General features: G+C 38.8%; 1 protein-coding gene across 3 annotated transcripts in view; it reads right to left on the minus strand.

The window, feature by feature from the left end:
* The window catches only part of LOC110112230 (28S ribosomal protein S29, mitochondrial), a 34,936-nt gene extending 11,480 nt beyond the window's left edge, over positions 1–23,456 (minus strand). Inside the window, exons 1-6 of one of the 3 annotated variants that reach the window (XM_020844381.2) lie at positions 22,947–23,456; positions 22,696–22,859; positions 16,290–16,501; positions 13,352–13,606; positions 13,165–13,251; positions 12,693–12,743 (exon numbers count right to left, since the gene is read on the minus strand). In XM_020844381.2, coding sequence (XP_020700040.1) covers positions 12,723–12,743; positions 13,165–13,251; positions 13,352–13,606; positions 16,290–16,501; positions 22,696–22,859; positions 22,947–23,320 — 1,113 coding nt within the window. In that variant the 5' untranslated portion in view covers positions 23,321–23,456 and the 3' untranslated portion in view covers positions 12,693–12,722. Of the gene's footprint in view, positions 1–12,678; positions 12,744–13,164; positions 13,252–13,351; positions 13,607–16,289; positions 16,502–22,695; positions 22,860–22,946 lie in introns of all 3 variants that reach the window. The other 2 variants (XM_020844382.2, XM_020844380.2) reach the window with 2 other exon arrangements.
* Between the last annotated feature and the right edge of the window lie 66 nt (positions 23,457–23,522).

Below are 23,522 nucleotides of genomic sequence, written 5' to 3' on the forward strand. Positions count from 1 at the left end.
TCCTCCTAGCACGCAGAGGAATTTCAAGATAATAGTGGCCTCATGAAGAATGAAGATCACCACTCTATATTAATTGGTCAACAACGCCCAACAAGCTTGGGCCTATTGTGAATTGACTCATTTGGAGAATTTCTACAAAACTTACTCATCAAGATGACTTATATCTAAACTGTTAATTACTAGAATGATTTAAGTGAATTTATTGTGAAACTCGGCAATGCAACTAAATATATCAATTAAACATGATTTTTTTTTTCATGGAGTTCTAGTCGCTTGTGTAAAATTTAATAAAACTCTAATTCTTCTCTATAAAGACTCCATTTAGTCCACCATTCTCGCAACTTCAAAATAGTATGCCGACTTCAAAATTTTATTGCCACCTGTCTTTAATTGACTCAAATATCGACAAGTAGATCTCCAAATTTTGCTCTCAGGATCATCATTCCTTGATCCCTTCAAGCAACTTTCAATTGTTCAAAACAATTCATTCATAGTCTACAATCTTTTAATAGTAGCATCTTTCAGACTTTTTATACTAGAGGAGTTAGTGACTCTAGTCAACAATCACTCCGCACCAGCATTAGTGACTTCATCATCCCAAGCCTAGTGGCAATGCCAACACTTCCAGTAACGATTAGAGGCTAATGCCCGAGTGTTTGCTCACCACAAAGCCATCTTAACAACATTCTCCACATCCCAGAGGCTTCCTTAGCAGCCAACCTAGCTGAGGAAGGAACCAGCTCTCTTTTGACTTTTCATTATTCATCTTCAACTTTAAACTTCCTTCAAGAAGCATCTCCAGCAAAATTTGTGAAGCTCTTGCTTCTTAGCCCTGTCTATTTCCTTATGAACTCATCAGCAACAGCAGCAACCTTTAGAAAATATTCCTTCTTCATCTTTCAGAGGACAACAAATCAAAAAAACAATTTCAAAAGCAACAACAAATGACTAACGGCAAAAGAAGACTTTGCAATGAACAGCAAACCTAACAATATTCTAAGTCTTCATGTTAAAAGATATTGGTTACTATGAAAAATCAAAAACTCCATATTCAAGACAAGTGCCCAGGGCTGAATTGAGTGGTTTTGGAGTGTAAACCCACATTTGCTTGTCAAGTATTAATCAAGCCAAACATGTGAATATGAACCGAATACAAGAAGTTGTTGAATGTTGAAACTATTTAAATGTCATAAACTCAGAAACTTTCAAAACTTTTATTTATTGCCTAAAGCCTCTAGTTATCAAAAGCTTAACGAAATCAACAGAAACACCCAAGAATCAGCCCTTACTCAGCGTCAATACTAAGCTACTAAATCATCCTATAGTACAACTGTCAACCAGAGATTCCACCAGAAAATCTCACTAAGGGTACCAATCTCTAATCTTGGAGCTCACCCAAATTCCTAACAAAGCATCAACTACAAACCAAGCTCGTCGAATTACGATTTGATATGAAACATCGAGTCCAAATTTGATGACAATTTTTTATGTCAATAACTACATTCTTTAAAATTAGTGTATTGTTTAGAATTTGCATGTAATGATTAAAAATTATTTAAATCAAATAAATAGTCAATTTTATAATGCCGGACATTGATGCTCGCCCATTTATGCGAACTTGGAACTTTGTATTAAAACTCTATCCCAACTGAATTCTCTCTCTATATTTTAATTGTTTATCTACTCAATTCAATAGCTTCATCTTTTGCCAAATGGGATTCAATGCGGTATTCCTTTGAAGAATAATTCACTTTAGAGATCATTTAGACTTTGGTGTTTCACTCTTCTTTCTGCTCTTTGAACTCGAATTTATATCTATTAGCATGGTGAACTATGGGTCTTGACATCTTTTCACAAACAACCTGACACAACAATCATCATCATTACCTTAGGCATAATACTAGACTTTTTTGGGTCAACTTCTCATAATTTTTCTTAAATAATATTTTTACCTTTCAACAAGGCCATCTCCCCAAAAACAACTTATTGAATGTATTTCCTTCGCTACAATACAATAAATCACCCCACTTCCCATAGGAGAAGCACCACTTACAATGACATTGCATTTTTCATCTTCCACATTTCAGATCACTATAGCTATCTAACCTGCTTGAATATTGTAGCACTGCTGCGCACCTTTGTTTATTTCTGATCTCTTTGTCCACAATTGTCCTCCATTAGATAATCTGACACATATCCTACTACCAAAACCCCCATCAGTGGCCTTCCACCCACCCAACCTCACCTGCAATACAATTCCATAAAGAAAATCCCCCACCCTCACACATCCTTCATTTCTCCTCCAAACGCTATAAGTACTAGTTCTTCTCGAATCCAGCAAACCCTCATGCATATTGCCAGCATTAGGAAGTTGGAAACCAATTATGGGATGTGTCCCTCTTCACCTAACATTCTCCTCTCCAGTCAATCATTCACACTTCAAGGCCAACTTTCCCTTCCATGAGCTTAATATCATTGGGTCGAGCTCTAGCATAAATCACTCTTCCCTTTTGCGATACTCATACCCAACCCCATCCCCTTTTCTCTCTCCAACTATCTGCATTCTACCCTTCTCTGCCACAGAACATATCCATCACACACACACAAAACATTGAGAGAAAAAAAGGATGAACCAACCTATAATCACACCTTTGGTTTGCTGCTTGTACTGCCACCTCCTCCCATCTCCTACTCCATGATTCCCTTTTTATTTTTCTCCATTGGCACTAACTAAAGGTGGAGGGTGGATGATGGGGCATGCCATGGTGGCCATAAAAGCGAGGGGGATAATTGTGAGGACTGTCACCATCACCAACCATTTTATGAATAATAAAAAAGGGCATATCCATGTGAGTGGGAAAGCACGAGCCAAAATTCCTAGTTAGGAACTGCAATTTAAATGAATTTCCTTTGTACTACATAAGAGCCCATGTACATCCATCAAAACTTTCCCATCAAAACAATTACCAATAAGAGTTGAAAAGGCAGTATTAACTATCAATAAGATTTAGATGTGATGCCTGAGGAAGGTTACGGTTCAAATATGCATGATATGAAAATTACGTGTGTCAGATTTAGTAGCCAAAAAAATTCTATTCTAGCAGTGTTACCTAGGCAAGTTTCTGCAACCATCTTCTTAGTGTTAGTCAGCCATATTGTTCACCTAAGTAATAATGGTAACTTGGGAGATTTAGGTTTGGTAGGTTTGGTAAATAAATCGTCAAATTCCAAAATGTATACTACATTAATCTAGAAAGGAAATCCTGGATATAAAACAAAGCTACAAGGATTTAGACCTAATTAGATAGAATAACATTTGTTTTAACTGTGTGCAAGCACTTGTTTCATCAGGGGAATAATGATTTTCCAACTATTGCAGTTTAACAGTTATTCAAAATAAACCGAATCACAATAGCCTTCTAGTTAATAGAAATAAAAACAGAATAATATTGAATATTACTAAGGACTACTACAGGAATACCCATTCATAATCAGAACAATGCACAGGCAAGCAATTAAAAAAGAAGATCATAAATCTGCATAGTGTGTCATCAATGTGAAATTCATACATCATGATACTTGACCGGGAAATTCTTTAGCATGAAGTTGGCCTTGTTGATCGAAACGGTGCGGGCTCTTCAATTCACTGAATGTGAACCAGTTTTGTACCTGCAAAAAAGCAAGATTATAAGTTGCTGCAATTTCTTGAACAAGAGTACTGGAGGAAGAAGAAAAGACATTTAAAGAAGTATCAATTTGATCTCCCTGCCTGATCTATGCAGAACGGAAGCGTTCACAGGGTAGCCTTCAAACATGAAAAACTAAAGAATAAAACCAAATCTTATCATAAACAATAAACAAAAACCAGAAAACCAAAGATAAGAATATAAAGATAACATACTATCCAAAAATAATGACAATAAAAATAAGCACAAAATAACAATATACCAAACCATTATATACCACCTACACCAACTGAAGCAATGTGTATATGCAATCCGCAGTTTGGATAAGATCAAACAATGTTGAACCCTCATGGCATTTCCATGGAATCAACTCCATTTCATCATTCCAACGCCGGCACCCTCTCCCAAAGAGATAGATCAAAATTTGACAAGGCCAAGTTTTTTGTAAACAAGCTTCATTGAATTTCAAAAAATCCTGACAGCACAATGCAAAATAACCGGTACATTAATTGGGAAATTTTCCGACACTATCAAGACGCAAATATTCAACATGCATTAGCATGATGCAATTTTACAATGAATCAGCCACTAATTTAACAAGTTAAAGAAAAAAAAAAGGCATAATAATTATAATTCTCTATTGGCCGTTGTTTACTCAAAGCAACAATATCTCAGGGAAATGGCAACAAAACAATAAAATGAATAGATAAAATATTATGCAATCTATTTTATTTATAAAAAGCTTAAAACAGTATCTCTTCTAAGACTAACTGTAGAACTAGATATCTAAAAGTGAAATTACCAACCTAAATGTTAAGAAAAGAAAACTGACTGAACTCAATTATCTACTCAGCTAATCAAAACCTAAGATCATGGCCATTAGATCAAATGATTAAAGAAGGTCTGAAAAGCCCAAAATTTACTAAGGAGAGAAATATTAACAGCGTGTCTGTGGCTGCTGCAAAATTGCTTGATTGAAAATGTAGCTGATCTAAATATTAAACCAAGAACAAGCGGTGAGCAGACCCAGAGTCTCAATACTATCAAGCGTCTATACTATTGAAAGAATATATAGCCAATCCTCCCAGTACATTATTATTTAGGACCTGCAAACTTAAAATTGAAATTTACCTAATTAATGGATGTAGCTATAGCAGTCACGTCCTCCAGGAAAAGAAAGAATCTCTCTCTGTGTAGACGCCTTCTGTCTGCTTGTACGGATGTTGCAGATCCGGTGGCGTGGCGTAGCAGCTTTTGAATAGAGTTGTTCGCTGCTTCGTACAGGTAGACTGTCGTACACTACTCGTTGCTTTATGCAGGTAGATCGTAGTGTACCAACTAATCTCCTGCCTTGTAATCTCCTCAATAGGTATTGTAGTTGATCTCTTGTCAATGGTTGATAAACTTTCATATTTCTCCAAGGCTGACATGGAAGATGTAGAAAAAGATGATCGTTTTGGAGCTTCTGCTAAGAAAGAATATTCTACTTTCAAGCCATTCACATTTGCTGGCTTTAGGAACGTGTGAAGTTTGGGAGAAATAATGAAACTAAGATCATTGATAGAAACTCTTATGGAAGACGATTCACTGGGTTTTGTTACAGATGGTAAACCAGAATCCTCATCAAGTCATGATTTAAGAGCTGCCCTTAACATCGACTCAGCGAGATAAGAAGAGATGGATGTCATAAAATTTTCTGTAACACTGACTAGTTTGATCATAAACAAAATTGGACTTTGAAGGTGACAACATAAATTTTTCTTTTTTTTTATCTTCATTAATATCAGCTATTGATGAAGAAGAAGGGTTATCTGGATCATGGGAATCACTTGCCAACTCGTTCCCCCTCACTCTCTACAAAGCTTATAGTAGATGGGTCTGAATCATTATAGGAGCCACTTTCATCGATGGCAGATCCAGAATCGAATAACCCACGAGGAGCCATATGAAGCACCACATATTTTGAGTCAGGAAATAACTTTAGGAGAAATGGAATTGGCTTTACAGTTCTCTGAACTTTCTCATTTGGTGCCATGATCTAATAGCCACCGCAACAGTAAGCTCAATTGTATTATTTTGACTCTACAAAAGAGACAATGTACATTGCAATAAAATCCTCACATCATCATTTTTTATGGATGTTGAAGCCACATAGTTTAGGTGATATTGATCTTCACCAACATTTACATTTGTAAAATCATATTGTAATAAACATTCCTCCCATCCTTCAATGTAACGTGAAAGAAACTCAATTTCCTTTGAAGTCATATGGAATATTTCAATAGAACTGTTATGATTGTCAAATGTATGGAATAGACCATTAGAACCCCATTTAGAATGGAAACTTTCTGTAGCATTTGAAGTGAACATGATAGACTCTCTAAACAAGTTCATGCCTACTATTACATAACGTGAATGAAGTTCAATCAAAGTAATCTGCCCTCACTTTTCAATATCTGGAAGGGATTCACATAGCCTTCTAAAATATATACTAATGAGTGAAAGATTTTTCAAGCATATTATTTTGAAGGCAACTGCAGAAACTCTATAACTCCAAATGAATGGTCACTCATGATGATATTGACTAGCTCTTTAAGAACAGTATTTTCCTCAGCTGTGGAGTGTAGAGCCCATGCTCTAACTAGTGGATCTAGATTAGACAAGTCTTTTTAAAAGCAATTAATTGACAGCAAAGCTTCATTGGGGCGCTCTCTAGCATATGGGAGAAGATGAAGATGAGAAAACTTCTTCATTGTTTTCTCAATTCATGTCCAAGTTCACAAGTCCTTGTTATCATATTGAACTAGTGAATTTTTAAGTTTTTAATGCATTTTGTTCAAGCTTGAATTTAATTCATTTGAGTTCCTTCTTAGTCCAAGTTCAAAGGTCCCCTGCTGTCCAAATAATGCCTAATATTTGTCCAAGTCATAAGTCTGAGTTCAAGTCCAAGTTCTTTGTTCTCCTCATTTGATTTTCAAATCAAATGTAAATTCAAACTTTATACTTTCAAATTTATTTGAGTTTAAGTTTACTTTTGTTCGTTCATATTGTTCGAGTCATGTTCTAGTTCTTTGTTCAACTCATTTGAGTTCAAGTTCAAAGTTCACAAGTGCAAGCTCAAAAAGTCCCCTGTTGTCCTTGCAAGTTCAAGTCCCAAATGCTTGCAAAATCAAGTTCATATTCAAGCTCTTTATTTAAGTTATGGTTCAAGTTCATTTAAGTTTATTGAATCAAGTCCACAAGTCTCATTCTGCTCCAAGTCCTTGTCTGAATTTCAGACAAAATTTTGGCAGCCTCCCGGCGTCTCCCCCGTTTAGGGGAAAAACCAAGAGGCCACCTACCCGCCACGTCGATAAAGACGTGCATGGTTGGTGTTGGTGAGACACCGCGGCGGTTGTATTTTTGTTTTTCTCCCACCACACGCAATAAAGGCGTGCATGGGGTTTTAAAAAGCATTTTTTTTAAGAGACAATTTTTGCTTTCCCCACGCCCGGGGTACTTATAAGAGACCCCGCCTCGCCGTAGGTGCCGCACCGGGGTCCCATCCCACCACGCGCACTAAAGGCGTGCTTGGGGCGGTTTTCCGGTCCGCCACGAACATTGAAGCAAGGTTTGAGTTTAGAAAGAGTTCATACCTCCGCGGGGTTGTCGTGGTTAACACATGGATCGAGGGGTCACTCGCCTACCTCATCGTAGGTGTCGCACCGGGTTCCCTCCTACCACGGCCAATAAAGGCGTGCTTAGGTGGTTTGTCGGTCCGACACAAACATCGAGGTAGGAGAGTGGGGGATTATTTATTTATTTTTTAATTATAAAAATAATTAAACAATTATAATTTGTAATTAATTATTAATTATTAACTAATTATAATTAGTAGATTAATTATAACCATAATCAATTAATAACTAATTATAATTAACCAAAATTAATTATAATTAATCAAATGATTATAGTTAATAATTAGTAACTAATTACTAATTTCAAGAGTACAACAGGACCAAAATAATCATGGAACTCATCACACAGGAAAACCAAAGCTCCTAGCACGCAGAGGAATTTCAAGATAATAGAGGCCTCATGAAGAAGAAGATCACCACTCTATATTAATTGGTGCAACAACGCCCAACAAGCTTGGGACCTATTGTGAATTGACTCATTTGGAGAATTTTTACAAAACTTACTCATCAAGATGACTTATATCTAAACTTGTTAATTACTAGAATGATTTGAGTGAATTTATTGTGAAACTCGGCAATGCAACTAATATATCAATTAAACATGATTTTTTTTTTCATGGAGTTCTAGGTCGATTTGGTTGAAGATTTAAAAACTCTAATTCTTCTCTATAAAGGACTCCATTTAGTCCACCATTCTCGCCTTCAAAATAGTATGCCGACTTCAAAATTTTATGCCACCTTCTTTATTGACTCAATATCGACAAGTAGATTCTCAAATTTGCTCTCAGGGATCATCATCCTTGATTCCCCTTCAAGCAACTTCATTGTCAAAACAATCATCTCATAGTCTACAATCTTTTTAGTAGCATCTTCAGACTCTTCATTACTAGAAGACTTAGTGACTCCTAGTCAACATCTACTCGCCACCAGCATTAGTGACTTCATCATCCCAAACCTAGTTGGAAATGCCAACAACTTCAGTGACATTAGCAGGCTAATTGCCCAGTGTTTGCTCACCAAAAGCCATCTTAACAACATTCTCCACAGTCCCAGAGGCTTCCTTAGCAGCCACCTAGCTTGAGGAAGGACCCAGCTCCTTTTGACTTTCATCATCATCTTCAACTTTTAACTTCTTCAATGGAAGCATCTCCAGAAAAATTTGTGAAGCTCTTTGCTTCTTAGCCTTCCTATTTTCCTTATGAACTCATCAGCAACAGCAAACCTTTATAAATATTCATTCTTCATCTTTACAGAGGACAACAAATCAAAAACAATTTCAAAGCAACAACAAATGACTAACGCAAAAGAAGGCTTTGTAATGAACAACAAATGATGAGGACATCAAAGATCAACGGCTACGATCGTGTCTATTTATTTTGATGTATTTTATTTGTTATTTGTACTTTTCCATTTATACCCTCACTCGAGGGCTTTGTTTTATGTTTGCCCTAGGGGCAATTGTGTCTTTTTATTTTCCTTCATGTATTTGGCTATTTAAGCCCTCCCCTTCCTCTTGGAAAGGGGATGATCATTAACAAATGAAAATTTCTACTTTGATCTCTTTGTGAGTTCTACATTTCATGTTCTCTTTGTGAGTGCAAACCTCCACGATCTCTTAGTGAGTTCGTAGGAGAAACTAGATCTCTTTGTGAGTTCTAGGTTTTTCTTGTTCTTTCATTTTCTTCTAGTTCTCCTAATCAATTCGTTGTTGTGAAGATTTGGATTGAAGCCACTAGTGGGAGATTGAAGTTTCATGTTTTGGATCCCGAGAATTTTCCCCCACAATCTCCCCTCCCTTGCTCTTTGCCACCGCCCCTCCCTGGATTGCCCAGGCCACCGGCCTGCAGCCCAACCCGCCGGCCAGCAGCCCCAGCCCACCGGCCAGCAGCCACTGGCCAGCCCACCAGCCCGCCGACTTCCCCCCTTGCCGTCGGTCTTCCCCCCCTTGAACCCTGGATTCAAATTTTAGCTTTCATGAAGCCCATTACTACTTTCCTAATTTAGTTCCTTGATTTGAGGGCTCCAAATTAATTAGATCTCAATTTGAATTTGAAATTCAAATTAATCTGAATTAATAACCCTCATACTAGGAAACTTTCATGGATTTAAAACCTGAAATATATTTCAGTTTTTATTAAATCTTTGTTGACTACGTGGGCCCCATTTTACTTAACACCAGCAGCCCTCTCTCTCTCCATGTGGCCGGCCACCTCACCCCATTGCTTCTCTCTCTAATTGCCACCTCGCCACCACTTAAATACCTCTTTAATGTCTCCTCTCACATGGTTAATTCCAGATTTCATAAATGGTAATTTCAGAGTTCAAAATCTAAAATGTGAAACGGCTCTTCACCCTTTTCCCCCACGTCTTTTCACTAAAATTCAGTTTCAGAAAATCTGAAATATTTCCTAAAGTCTTCTCTCCTACCCGAGCACTTCCCTGGAATAGGCTTGAGTTCTCCACCCAACTCCTCCCTCCAAATCCAGAAATCTGATATTATTTCAATAGAATTCCCAGATGTGGCCGTGAATTACAGCAGCATAATAATAATGTTCTTCCTTCACCAGTAAGCCCGGATGGCTGCCTAAGCCTCATTTGACGGGACAAACTGCTGTCCCATCGTGTTAATTTGCTGTCAAACTGCTGTTGGGAGTATTTGGAAGACCAAAAAGGGGTTTTCCACCAGCAATTGCCGCTGCCTACGCATCTCCAGTTGCTGTCCAGTCGATTTGGTGGCCATCTTCTTGCTGCCCTGCCGACCAAGAAGTCAATGATCACCTTCCTAAATGTGTCCCAGCTTTGACATTGTTAGTTGCTCTTCATCCAGTGCCTTGGTGATCAAACGGGAAGCTTCGTAATCTCTCGTCTTTGGGTAAACTCTTTCCCCGACTCTTTTATCTTCGTAGTGCTTCTCAATTGTGGTCTAGTAAATTCATGACGACCAAGTTGACGCTTCTCCGCTAAAGCCTAGTAATTAGAAGAGTTGTGTGAGGGATCTTTCATAGCCTAATCTTATTGTTAGTATTGAAATTTATTGTTGGAACAATCTACGTATGCAATGTTGGATTAAGACGGCTATCTTTTGAACTTAACTTCTATGCATGAGAATTAACCTAAGCTAAGTACCACTTAATATTTATCTTATCGTTCAACTCCGCATAAAATCTTACTTATTATTGCCTCTAAATCTAAGCGTGCAAACGTCATTAAGCAAATCATTTTCGCATGAGATTGTTTCACATCAGCTAACCTAACAATATTAAGTCTTCATGTTAAAGATATTGGTACTATGAAAAGTCAACACTCCATATCAAATCCAAGTCGCCGAGGCTGAATTGAACTTTTGATGTAAACCCATATTTGCTTGGGTCAAGTTAATCAAGCCAACATGTGAATATGAACCGAATTCAAGAAGTGGTTGAATGTGAACTATTTTAAACTGTCAAAAACCCAAAACTTTCAAAACTTTAATTCGTCTAGCCTCTAGTTATCAAAAGCTTAACATCAACAAAATACCCAATAATCAGCCCTTACTCAGCCGTCAATACTAAGCTACTAAACTCATCCTAAGTACTAAACTGTCAACCAGAGATTCTCACCAGAAGAACTCACTAAGGGTACCATCTCTTAATCTGGAGCTCACCCAAATCCTAACAAGCAGTCAACTACAAACCAAGCTCGTTGAATACATGATATGATACATCGAGTCCAATTTGTGAACAATTTTTATGTCAATAACTACATTCCTTTATAAATTAGTGTTTGTTTATGAATTTGATGTAAATGATTAAAAATTAATTTAAATCAAATATATGTAGTCAATTTTATAATTCCGACATTGATGCTCGCCCATTTATGCGAACTTGAACTTTGTATTAAAACTCTATCCCACTGAATTCTCTCTCTATATCTTTAAATTGTTTATCTAACTCAATTCAACTAGTCATCTTTTCCAAAGGGATTCAAGCGTATCCTTTGAAGAATAATTCACTTTAGAGAATCATTTAGACTTGGTGTTTCACTCTTCTCTTCTGCACTTTGAACTCGATTTATATCTATAGCATGGTGACTATGGTCTTGACATCTTTTCACAAACAACTGACCCAACAATCATCATCATTAGCCTTATAGGCATATACTAGCTTTTTTGGGTCAACTTCTCATATTTTTTTCTAAAATATATTTTTACTTTCAACAAAGGCCCATCTCCCCCAAAAACAACTTATTGAATGTATCTTCCTTCAACTACAATACAAATCACCCACACTTCCCATAGGAGAGCCACTACAATGACATCATATTTTCATCTTCCAACATTTCAGTATCACTATAGCTTCTAAATGCTTGAATATGTAGCTACTGTGCCACCTTTTTTATTTTTCTCTTTTCCACAATTGTCCTCCATTAGATAATCTGACACATATCCTACTACCAAACCCCATCAGTGGGCTTGCCACCCACCCAACCTCCAACCTCAATACAATTCCATAAAAGAAAATTCCCACCCTCACACATCCTTCAATTTCTCCTCCAAACGCTATAAGTACTAGTTCTTCTCAATCCAGCAACCCCTCATGCATATTGCAGCATAGGAAGTTGGAACCACATTATGGAGATGTGTCCCTCTCACCTACCATTCTCCTCTCCAGTCAATCATTCACTTCAAGGCCAACTTCCCTCCATGAGCTTAATATCATTGGTCTGAGCTCAGCCTAAATCACTCCTCCCTTTTGCATACTCATACACAAACCCCACCCTTTTCTCTCTCCAACCATCTGCATTCCACCCTTCTCTGCCACAGAACATATCATCCACACACACACATAAACATTGAGAGAAAAAAGGATGAACCAACTATAATCACAACCTTTGGTTTGGTGCTTGTACTTGCCACCTCCTCCATCTCTCTCCATGATTCCCTTTTTATTCTTTCTCCATTGGCACTAACTAAAGGTGGAGGGTGGATGGATTGGGGCATGCATGGTGGCATAAAAGGCGAGGAGGGATAATTGTGAGTACTGTCACCATCACCAACCATTTTATCGAATAATAAAAAAGGGCATATCCATGTGAAGTGGCAAAGCACGAGCCATCTAGTTAGAACTCAATTTAAATGAATTTCCTTTGTATACATAAGAGCCCCATGTACATCGATCAAACTTTCCCATCAAAACATTACAATAAGAGTGAAAAGCATATAAGCTATCAATAAAGATTAGTGTGATGCCTGAGGAAGGTTACGGTTCAAATAAATGCATGAATATGAAAATGTAAGTGGTGTCAGATTTAGTAGCCTAAAAATAATTCCATATTACCTAGACAGTATTACCTAGGCAAGTTCTGCAACATCTTCTTAGTGTTAGTCAGCCATATTGTTCACCTACAGATAATAATGGTAACTTGGGAGATTTAGGTTGGTAGGTTTGGTAAATAAACGTCAAATTCACAAATGTATACTACTTTAATCTAGAAAGAAAATACCTGGATAAAGAAACAGAGCTCACGAGGTTAGACCTATTAGATAGAATGAACATTTGTTTTTAACTGTGTGCAAGCACTTGTTTCAGTCAGGGGAATAATATTTCCAACTATTGCGGTTTACAGTTAATCAAAATAAACCGAGATCACAATAGCCTTCTAGTTTAATAGGAAATAAAAACAGAATATATTGAATATACTAAGGACTACTACAGGAATACCCACTTCATAATCAGAAACAATGCACAGGCAAGCATTAAAAAGAAGATCATAAATCTGCATAAGTTGTCATCCAAGTGAAATGTATACATCATGATACTGACCGTGGAAAGTTCTTTAGCATGAATTGGCCTTGTTGATCGAACGGTTACGGGCTCTTCATATTCACTGAATGTGAACCAGTTATTGTACTGCAAAAAGCAAGATGTATAAGTTGCTACAATTCTTGAACAAGAGTTACTGGAGGGAAGAAAAAAGACATTAAAGAAGTATCAATTGTGATCTCCCTGCCTGATCTATAGCAAGTAAAACAGGAACGTCTTTCACCAGGGATAGCTCTTTCCTCAAACGAACCACTACACCAACTGAAGCATGTGTATATGCAATCCCAGTTTGGATAAGATCAAACAATGTTGAACCCTCTGGCATTTCCATGGAATCAACTCCTTTCATCATTCCAACGCCGGCACCCTCTCCCAAAGAGATAGGATCAAAAATTTGACAAGGCAATTTTTGTAAACAAGCTTCATTGAATTTCAAAAAATCCTGACAACACAATGCAAAATAACGGTACATTAATGGGAAATTTTGACACTACCAAGACGCAAATATTAACATGCCATTAGCATGATGCAATTTTACCAATGAATCAGCCACTAATTTAACAAGTTAAAGATAAAAGAAAAGCATAACAATTAATTCTCTATTGGCGTTTTACTCAAAGCAACAAATTCTCAGGGGAAATGGCACTAAAACAATAAAATGATAGATGAATAATTTGCAATCTATTTTATTTTAAAAAAGCTTAAAACAGGTATCTCTTCTAAGACTAACTGTAGAACTAGATATTCTAAAAGAGAAATTACCAACCTAAATGTTAAGAAAAAGAAAACTGACTGAACTAATTATCTACTCAGCTAATCAAAACCTAAAGATCATGGCCATTAGATCAAATGATTAAAGAAGGTCTGAAAAGCAAAATTACTAAGGAGAGAAATATTAACAGTCTGCTGGCTGCTGCAGAAATTGCTTGTTGAAAAATGTAGCTTATCTAAATATTAAACCAGAACAGCGGTGAGCAGCTCCCGGAGTCTCACTATACTATCAAAGCGTTCTATACTATTTGAAAAGAATATATAGCATTCCTCGGTACATTATTATTTAAGACCTGCAAACTTAAATTGAAATTTACCTAATTAATGGATGTTAGCTATAGCAGTCACGTCCTCCAGTGAAAAGAAAAGATGCCCACCTTATTTGTACTTTTAAGTCATGTATAACACTATTTAACTGGACATAAGTATTTGACAACTACCATTGTCATGAATTGAAAACTATATCGGGCAGCTAAGCGCCTTTAGAATAAATACTTGTTAGCACCAATAATGTTCAACAAAGATACATTCTTAACACAAAAATCCCTTAAGTTAAAGATGGAGGGAAGCAGGTAATAAGAGGTGGAGAGAGCGCAATAGGAAGGGAAAAGTCTATGTTTACAGAGAGAAATGTATCTTTAACCCGCAGTCGCTAACCCCAACAAGTGATAGTTCCCAACAGCATCAGCTATCAATGAGGCATGCTACGAAGAGATACTAAAGAGCGGGGGTTTTAATGGTAAACATGTAGTAGGATTGGCATTATCGTAAGTGATATGGAATTTAATTAGAATTTTTAAACAAGCTACAAGAAAAATGCACTACATACGCAAATAGTGGTACGTCATGATCACCAGGTTGCAAAAATGTCTCAATTAAAGCTCCACATAAAAATCACTCCGATGATCAGAATATATCTACTCAAGGATAAACGGAAAACAAACTTAATAGATGGAAAGTACTGTTACAAAAGCTAAAAAAACAAATAAATTAAAAACTTTAATTTATACCGAAATAAAAGGTGCAGTAAACATCACATGGGATCCATTTATGTATCATACCGAGCAGAAACATGCTGTAGAAGCATGATTGCATACCATAAGTATGCATCAAACATGTTTATATAGCTTAACTACAGGGGCATGCCAAAAAAGCTTGGTTAAAGTTTGTATATTAACAGTGATGACATACTATGCCATAAGCCGAAAGGACCAAGGCCATGTAGTAAACAAGCACAACCTCATCACTCGCCAATTCCAAACTGATGAAATCACCAAAATTATATTTGGAAAAAAAAGATAACCACAAGAACCTCATAGTTAGTGTGGTATGAATAGTTCGTTAAATTGGCTCATCATACAACATAGAGACCATTGTTTTGGGTTTACACACACAATGTAGCCAAAACCGGCACTTCAAAGAAAAGGAAGTTCCACTATTTCAAGCATCCTCTTTGCAATAGCTTAAATACCTATGTTGCACCGATACACCTATTTATGAAGGCGTGTTGTATCCGATACACGGATACGCCTCCGATACACCACTGATACGTGTCGGATACGCCAAAGCCGTATCCAATTAAAATACTATTTAAATTCAAAAGGACACGCGTATAAGATACGCATGTCCATTGAAAAATAAAAAATAAAATCCGAAAAAAAAAAAAAGACACGTCGTATTTACTTCGCGGCTACAAGCAAGGTTCTCTCATTTCCGAGATGGATTTGAGTCTCTTGATGATATGAGAATATTAGAAAATGCTAATCTTTCACTTGATGAGCTTGAATTAGAAGCTATGATATTTTCAGAATTAGAAGCTATGATATTTATTGAAGATGATATAGAAGTTCAAAGACAAATCACTGAAGAAGCTAATCATATCATTCCTTCTATTGAATAGTTGAAACTTTATGTGCTAGACAATTTATGTTTATGCTTTTGTTATTGTACTAGACATTTAATGCTTACTTATATTTTGATAGTATAATCTACAAGGCTACAAATGATGTTATTTTCTTCTTCTTTTTTGTAATTTCAAATATTATTCTTTGATTGTTTTCTTAATTATTATGTATGATTTATAAATTATAATGTTGTGTCCGCGCCGTACCCGTATCCTGTATTTTTAAGAATTGATGTGCCACGTATCCATATCGTGTCGTATCCGTGTCGTCGTATCCATATCGGTGCAACATAGTTAAATACATAATTTGAAGTTGGTACCAACTTTTGCTCACTCAAATGTAGGTAGCAGCAGGTAAGATTTGCAATAAAGTTATTACATGACAAATTCCACAGAAAATGTTTTTCAGAGATAGAAAATTGTTACGAGTCACTTTAGAAGCCAAGAATACCTGGAGGATTTTCGCAGCCTGTACAGGTGTGTCCCAAAGATCACCATAGGGATTTCTGTAAAAGAATCCCCCATGTGTCCAATCTTTACCTCTAGGAACATACAACACTAACCATCCCTCGCAGCGTGCCCAGTGGACAAGCATAGCAAGTGTGATGCTCTTTCCACAACTGACTGGGCCATCCAAAACTATTTGCTTTTTAACATTTGAATCTGTAACAGTTGTAGTAAACTAAGTATAACAATCTTTCAAAGCTAATCATGATGATGACAACGCTTTCAAAGCTGGTAAATATAAAATTTCCAACAACAGCTACCGATCACTACATACGATGTACCTTCCATATATACCTCAAATGCACAATGCAAACTACATTTTCAAAGCTGATCCTACTATAGAAAGAGCTTTGATCTTTGATAAAATTTACTTCAAAATGACTAATTTGGACCTTTCTAATGGTTTGAGGACAGTAATAACCCATAGGAGATTTTACAAAAACAAAATTCAAAAGAAAAAACACTAAGGCTTTGGAAAATAAGCACAGCCATTTCAACCTTTAAAATAATCTGGCGGCTCAGCAATTCCATTAGACTTGCTAGAATTTGATTTCTAACAGTAAGTCACGGTTATGTGTTTATTCATGGTAGACAAATGGAAGCAAAACTCAATGTAATCAGTTTGCAGAAAATAAAGTGGCATTGTTAGACTGGTCCCAGAAGCATCAGTCCAGCTGGCTCAAAACATGGGCCAACCCCTGATTTATGCCAGCAGACCAAACAGCTGCCAGCACCCTTGTGGGGCCCATTACTTGAATGCAAAATTAAAAGTGGGGGCCGTTTAGAAGGGAATTAAATTTGGGATGGGCTGCTTCGTAATTATTATTATATTTGTATTCTCTAAATAGATGGAGGGGATCAGGGTAAGGGTTAGGTTTTAGTTCTCAAGGATTACTTGGGCTCTAGCCGCCGGCTAGGGATTAGGAGAGACGGATCTTCCTCTCGAATTGAAGATCCATTGTATCTTGTTTGTTTTCTTTCACTTTTCATCAATTATCAAATTCCCCTAGTGTTTTCCATGGGATTTATTCAATTTCTATTGTGTTATTTGCTGAAATTCCAAATTTCAGCCACCATCTCCTTGATTCCTACACGTGTTACCAAACAAATTGGTATCAGAGCACTTTCTTGAGTAGAAAAAAAGTTGTCTTCGCTGTTTTTGTAATTGGAGCCTAGCTCCAATTAATGGCAATAAAGAAGATGGATGCATTGGAAAGTGAAATAGAACAACTCAAGGTCGGAGTAGAGGAAAATATTCCGAGGTGGAGGGAGGACTCTTAGCCATTGAAAACCGCTTTGGAAATTTTAAAGACATGATGAAAAAGATGCTTGAGATGCAATCGAAAGCATTACCGATGATTCTTAGGGTGGAACCAAGAGGAAAGGAGATTCAAGAGGACTGTGATGAATTAGAGAGTGTTTTCCATCAAGGACTGCCACGTGGGGCTCCGTTGGTGGGAGGATCAGGGTATTCCGAAGGGAGCACAGCAAGGAGGGAGGTTGAACCCTTTGGAAGACTGCCCGGACATGGGTAGAGGTGGAATGTTAAAGGGCATGATTGGGAGGAGCCATGGGTCAAACTCAACCAAGGGAGGAAGAAAGGGAGTCACACCACCGCTATATGAGAGCAACCAACAGATGAAGAAATCATTAGGAGATGGATGCGAGATCAAGGAAGCTACAGATGCATGTCTTTGAAGGGGAGGATGCTTAGGGTTGGGTTTATCGGGTGGAATGTTACTTTGTTATCAACGGACTGACATAAGGGAAAAAACTCATAGTGGCGGGTTTATTTTTGGAAGGGAAAGCCCTAGTCTGGTTCAAATGGAGGGAGGCTAGGTATCCGATCTACTCACGGGGAGAATTTAAGGAGTGCTTGTGGGAATGTTTCCGAGCCATTCGGGGAGGAGACCTCCACGAGCAGTTTTATGCCCTAACTTAGGAGGAGATAGTTATGGAATACCGGAAGAAGTTTGAGCTGCTGTCAGGGAGACTGAGAGGAATCTATGAGGAAGGATTGGAGGGGAATTTCATAAAGGGGCTTAGGGAGGACATACGGGCAGAGCTCAAGGTACCGAGGCCTAGGGTCTGAGGGAGACGATGGAGCTTGCTCAAAGGGTGGAGGAAAATATAGGAGGGAGAAGGCCAGCAGAAACAACATCATGGGAGGGGCCTGCAGGAATACCTTTCCAACTCTAGCACCCAAAACCCAAACAATATCATTTCAGAGAGAAGCACCAAGGTGGAGTTCGCCCAGGGGAGATTATGTTTCAGATGCAAGAGAAACGGGCAAAGGGATTATGTTTCAGATGTGATGAGAATTATATGTCAAAGAATAGGTGTAAGTTTCGAACTCTTCAGGTTCTCACTGTCTATGATGACGAGAAAGATGAGAAGGGAGGTGTGAGGGAAGCATCTGCGGAGGAGGAAAAGTTACATTTAGACATGACAGATGCCTCCTTGAACTCAATGGTGAGATTCACTCTGAATCACACTATAAAGGTGAGAGGAGAAATAACAGACAAGGAGGTTGTGCTGTTGAGAAACTGTGGAGCTACCCACAATTTCATCTCCAACCAGGCCATAGACCAATTTGGGATGAACCTGAGGCACACAGAGTGTTATGGGGTAATGATGGGGATAGGGAAGATGGAGATAGGTAGAAGGGTATGCAGGAGAGTGGTCTTGATGATACAAGGGATCCAGGAGAGGGAGAATTTTCTCCCATTAGAACTAGGGAGCACTGATGTCATCCTAGGGATGAGATGGCTGCAGACCTTGGGAGATACTAAGGTGAATTGGGGGATATTGAAAATGGAGTTAAAGTTGGAAGGGAGATGGATGATGATTAAGGGAGATGTGGGACTCTCCAAAGCCATGGTGTCTCTAAAGACCATGGTAAGGGCCATACAAGAGGTAGGAGGAGGATTTATGGTGGAGCTACAGAGTTTAAAGGGGATCGAATGGGAGGAAGAGGGGGACATTCCCTTTCAGTATGACCGGTTATATACCAATTCAGTGAGATTTTACAGCTACCTAAAGGGTTGCCACCATAGGGGGACAAGAGCACACCATCACGTTGAGGGAGGGGGTATCACCGATCAGTGTCAGGCATTATCGCTACCCCCATATCCAAAAAGATGAGAATGAGAAGCTGATCCGGGAGATGTTGGAGGCAGGGATCATCAGGCTGAGCGTGAGCCCTTTTCTAGCCCGGTCGAGAAGAAGAATGAAAGTTAGAGATTTTGTGTGGACTATCGGGCCCTGAATAAGGATGTGTCCGACAAGTTTCCTATTACAGTGATAGATGAGCTGTTAGATGATCTTTGTGAAGCGGCAATATTCACAAAGGTGGACCTGAAGTCTGAGTACCATCATATTCAAATGAGAGAGGAGGATGTTTCCAAGATAGCTTTCTAAACACACGAGGGACACTATGAGTTCTTGGTGATGTCATTTAGTCTCACCAACGCCCCTGCTACTTCCAGTCCCTCATAAATAAGGTGTTCTGACCTTATCTAAAGAAGTTTATTCTGATTTTTTTTTTATGACATCCTGGTGTACAACAAGTCCAGTGAGGAGCATCTGGAGCGTCTAAAGGCGGTTTTGAAAGTGTACAAGAGCATCAGTTGCGGGCCAATTTGAAGAAGTGTTGTTTTATACAAGCTAGTGTGGAGCACTTGGGGCGCGTGGTATCCCAAGAAGGGGTGACCATTAATCAGGCCATGTTTGAGGCAATGCTAAAATGGCCTCTACCTAAGAACCTGAGAGAGCTGAGGGGATTCCTAGGATTGGTTGGATATCACAGGAGATTCATGAGGGGTACAACTTCAAGAGTTAGTCATTTTGGTACCGTTGATGTTGGATTGGGGGGCTATTAAGGAGGAGAGCGTGCAAGATGAGGGGTTGAGGGGAATTAGGGCGAATCTATTGAAAGATGAGAGTATCCATCCTGGCTATTCATAGAAGGGGAGATATTATTGTGCCAGGGGAGGTTTATGCTACCACGGACCTCAATTCATATTTCACACCTACTGCAGGAGTTCCATGGGAGTGTTGTTGGAGGCAATTCGGGTGTGCAGAAGATATACAGGAGATAAACAACAGAATTGTATTGGAAGGAGATGAATAGAGATGTGGAGGAGATGGAGTATAAATGTGAGGTATGCTAAATAAACAAGTACATGGCTATGGCTCCAGTTGGGTGCTTCAACCCCTGGCTCTTCCAGACAGAGTATGGGAGGAGGTCACCATGAATTTCATAGATGGGCTACCCCGATCTATGGAGTTTACAGTGATTCTAGTGGTGGTTGACAGGTTGAGCAAATATGTTCATTTCATTCCCTTACAACACTCTTACACAGCAGTGACAACGGTGGCAACATTCATCAGAGAGGTGGTCAGATTACATGGGATCCCATAATCGATAGTTTCTGATCGGGATAAGGTATTCCTCAGCCATTTCTGCAGAGAGTTGTTCAGGCTGTAAGGAATATTTCCAAAGAGAAGCACCGTTACCACCGTCAAACAGACGGATAAACGGAGATAGTAAACAAGAGCCTGGAGACTTACCTGTGGTGTTTTGCTTCAAAGACACCTAGGTTGTGGGCTAAGTGGCTATCATGGGCAAAGTATTGATACAACACTTCATATCATTTGGCTTCCCAGATTACTCATTTTAAAGTGTTGTACGGAAGAGACCTTTCACATTTGATGCATTTTGGGCAGAGGAGCAAACCAGTCTCTTCAGTAGATCAGTACCTGAAGGAAATATATAGGGTGTTAGAAGAATTGAAAAGGCATCTGTTGAGGGCACAACAATTTATGAAGAAAAAGACGGATAGACATAGGAAGGACATCCAATTCAAAGTGGGGGATAGGGTGTTCTTAAATTTGCTACCCTACAGAGAGGAGACGATCGCCAACGGGAGGAATAAGAAGCTGGCCCCATGTTGGAGGAATGAGAAGTTGGCCCCAAGGTATTTTGGCCCATATGAGGTCTTAGAAAAGATTGGAGCAATGGCGTACCACTTGAGATTGCCATCAACGGCTACCATACATCCAGTGTTCCACGTGTCACAACTAAAGAAAGCTATTAGGGATCATGCAGCTTACTCAGAGTTTAGAACCACTTGTGAGATGGGTTCGACAAGGGGAAGAAGGGATCGGGGTTCTGATATAATGGAAAAACTCACCAAACTATGACGCCACCTGGGAGCTATACAAGAGGGCGAAGCATCAGTTTCCATCCTTTCGTCTTGAAGACAAGGTACTTCTTTGGAAGGGGGCATTGTTAGATCGTTCTAAGAAGGAGCAGTCCAGCAGGCCAGTTTATGCTAGGTGGACCAAACAGCTGTTGACCCCGTTGTGGGGCCCATTATTTGAATGCAAAATTAAAAGGGGGTGGTTTAGGAGGGAATTAAATTTGCGGGGGTTGTTTAGTAATTATCATTATATTTGTATTCTCTTTATCGATAGAGAGGGTTAGGGTTAGGGCTAGGTTTTGTTTTGTTGAATTTGGAAGTTCTCTAGAATTACTTAGGCTCAAGCCGCATGCAAGAGATTGGGAGAGCCGGATCGTCCTCTTGAATTGAAACTCCATTATATCTTTGTTTTCTTTCACTTTTCAACAATTATCAAGTTTCCCTAGTATTTTGCCACAGAATTTATTCAATTTCTACTTCCAAATTTCAGCCACCATCTCTTTGATTTGTGCACTTGTTACTTAACAGGCATCTTGCTGTAAATGCTAAAGACTTAGAACCATTGAATAGATGATCACAGTACCTAAATCCCTTCTCCCCCTCAACCAGGAGATTTAGGCAAGCCAATATTGCCTAGCTATCCATTTTAATCCAATAGTTCTGTGTTTTCAGTATTTTCTGTCTTTTGTTTGTATTAGTTTCATTTCAGTGAAATCAATTACAAAATGCCTCAAATTTTGCTTTGTCGTCTTCTTTCCAAAATAGTAACAGAAAACTAAATAAAAATTCAATTCCATATAAAAGTACAGCCAATTTTCAATGAATGTTCTTCATCCTCATTCATCCCAAAGCATCAAGAAAAAATGCTCCATGAAGTTATAAAAAAAATCTATGCAATCAACCTTGGACTGGAGGTTGGTAGGCCCCCACTATAAAGGTCATGGTTTCGAGGCCATAGTATTCGGGTGTATGTGTGAGTTGAGATTAAATTTGAACATAATCCAAAAATAAATAAAATACAAAAACCAAAATTATCCAAAATACAGCAAATCAAAGGAAAAAAAATGCAATTGCCTTCTGACTAATAAACAAATCAACCACTCAAAACCCGCAGAGGTTGTAGGATATTAAACATAAGAAGCTCACTTTTATTGCTAGGCCGCAGCGGCGGGCTGGAGATACGCCGGAAATTATCACGCAAATCTAAGAAACTCTGTCGTACCATCACAGCGCAACGACGGGTCTCCTCAAACTCCTTTTTCATCCCCGCCGGTAAGCCCTCCGGAAGCTTCGCATTCCATTCCTCTAAACTAATCAACAAAACAAAAACGAAAAAACAACATGTAATCAATCAATCATAAACTAAAAAAAATGTAGCTAAATCAAATCAATCTTACCTGAAGTCGACATAAGTGTTGGCTTGCTTGTGTGTTAGCTGATTGAATGACTCGGTGATGCTGAAGAGAGGACGTCCGCCAGGGCCGACGTCGAGGGCGGGATCGTAAGTGATGGGGAGAGGATCCGTAGGAAGCTCGAAGGAAGCGCTCATATCTTCAGTGGAAGAGGAATCACCGGCGGCATCGTCGCCTCCTCCACTGCGAGGGCCTTTGACCATGACCTTTCCCCCCTTGGAGGTGGTCTTAGGGGTTTTAGCTCTCGCGTACGAGCGAGATGCGACGGAGAGGATCCCCGGCGGAGGTGAGAGAAGTGAAGAGTTCCGGCGGTGAGTAGCCACAGCAGCTCCAGCGGAGCGGAGAAAAGAGCCAAGCATCGCAAGAGTGGGAGGGTTTCGGAGTAACCGGCGATGGGGTTTGGCCGTAATGGGAGAGGAAAGAGTTGGAGGAGAAGACGAGTTAGAGCTTGCTGGATTTGGGCTTTCGTGGGCTTGGGGACATGAAAGCCGCGGACTGACGGATACTGATTTATCTATTTTTTTTAAATTATATATTTTTTATTTTTGAACTCTTATCAAC

Source organism: Dendrobium catenatum, unplaced genomic scaffold, assembly GCF_001605985.2.
Source record: "Dendrobium catenatum unplaced genomic scaffold, ASM160598v2 fragScaff_scaffold_1373, whole genome shotgun sequence".
Classification (NCBI taxonomy): domain Eukaryota; kingdom Viridiplantae; phylum Streptophyta; class Magnoliopsida; order Asparagales; family Orchidaceae; genus Dendrobium; species Dendrobium catenatum.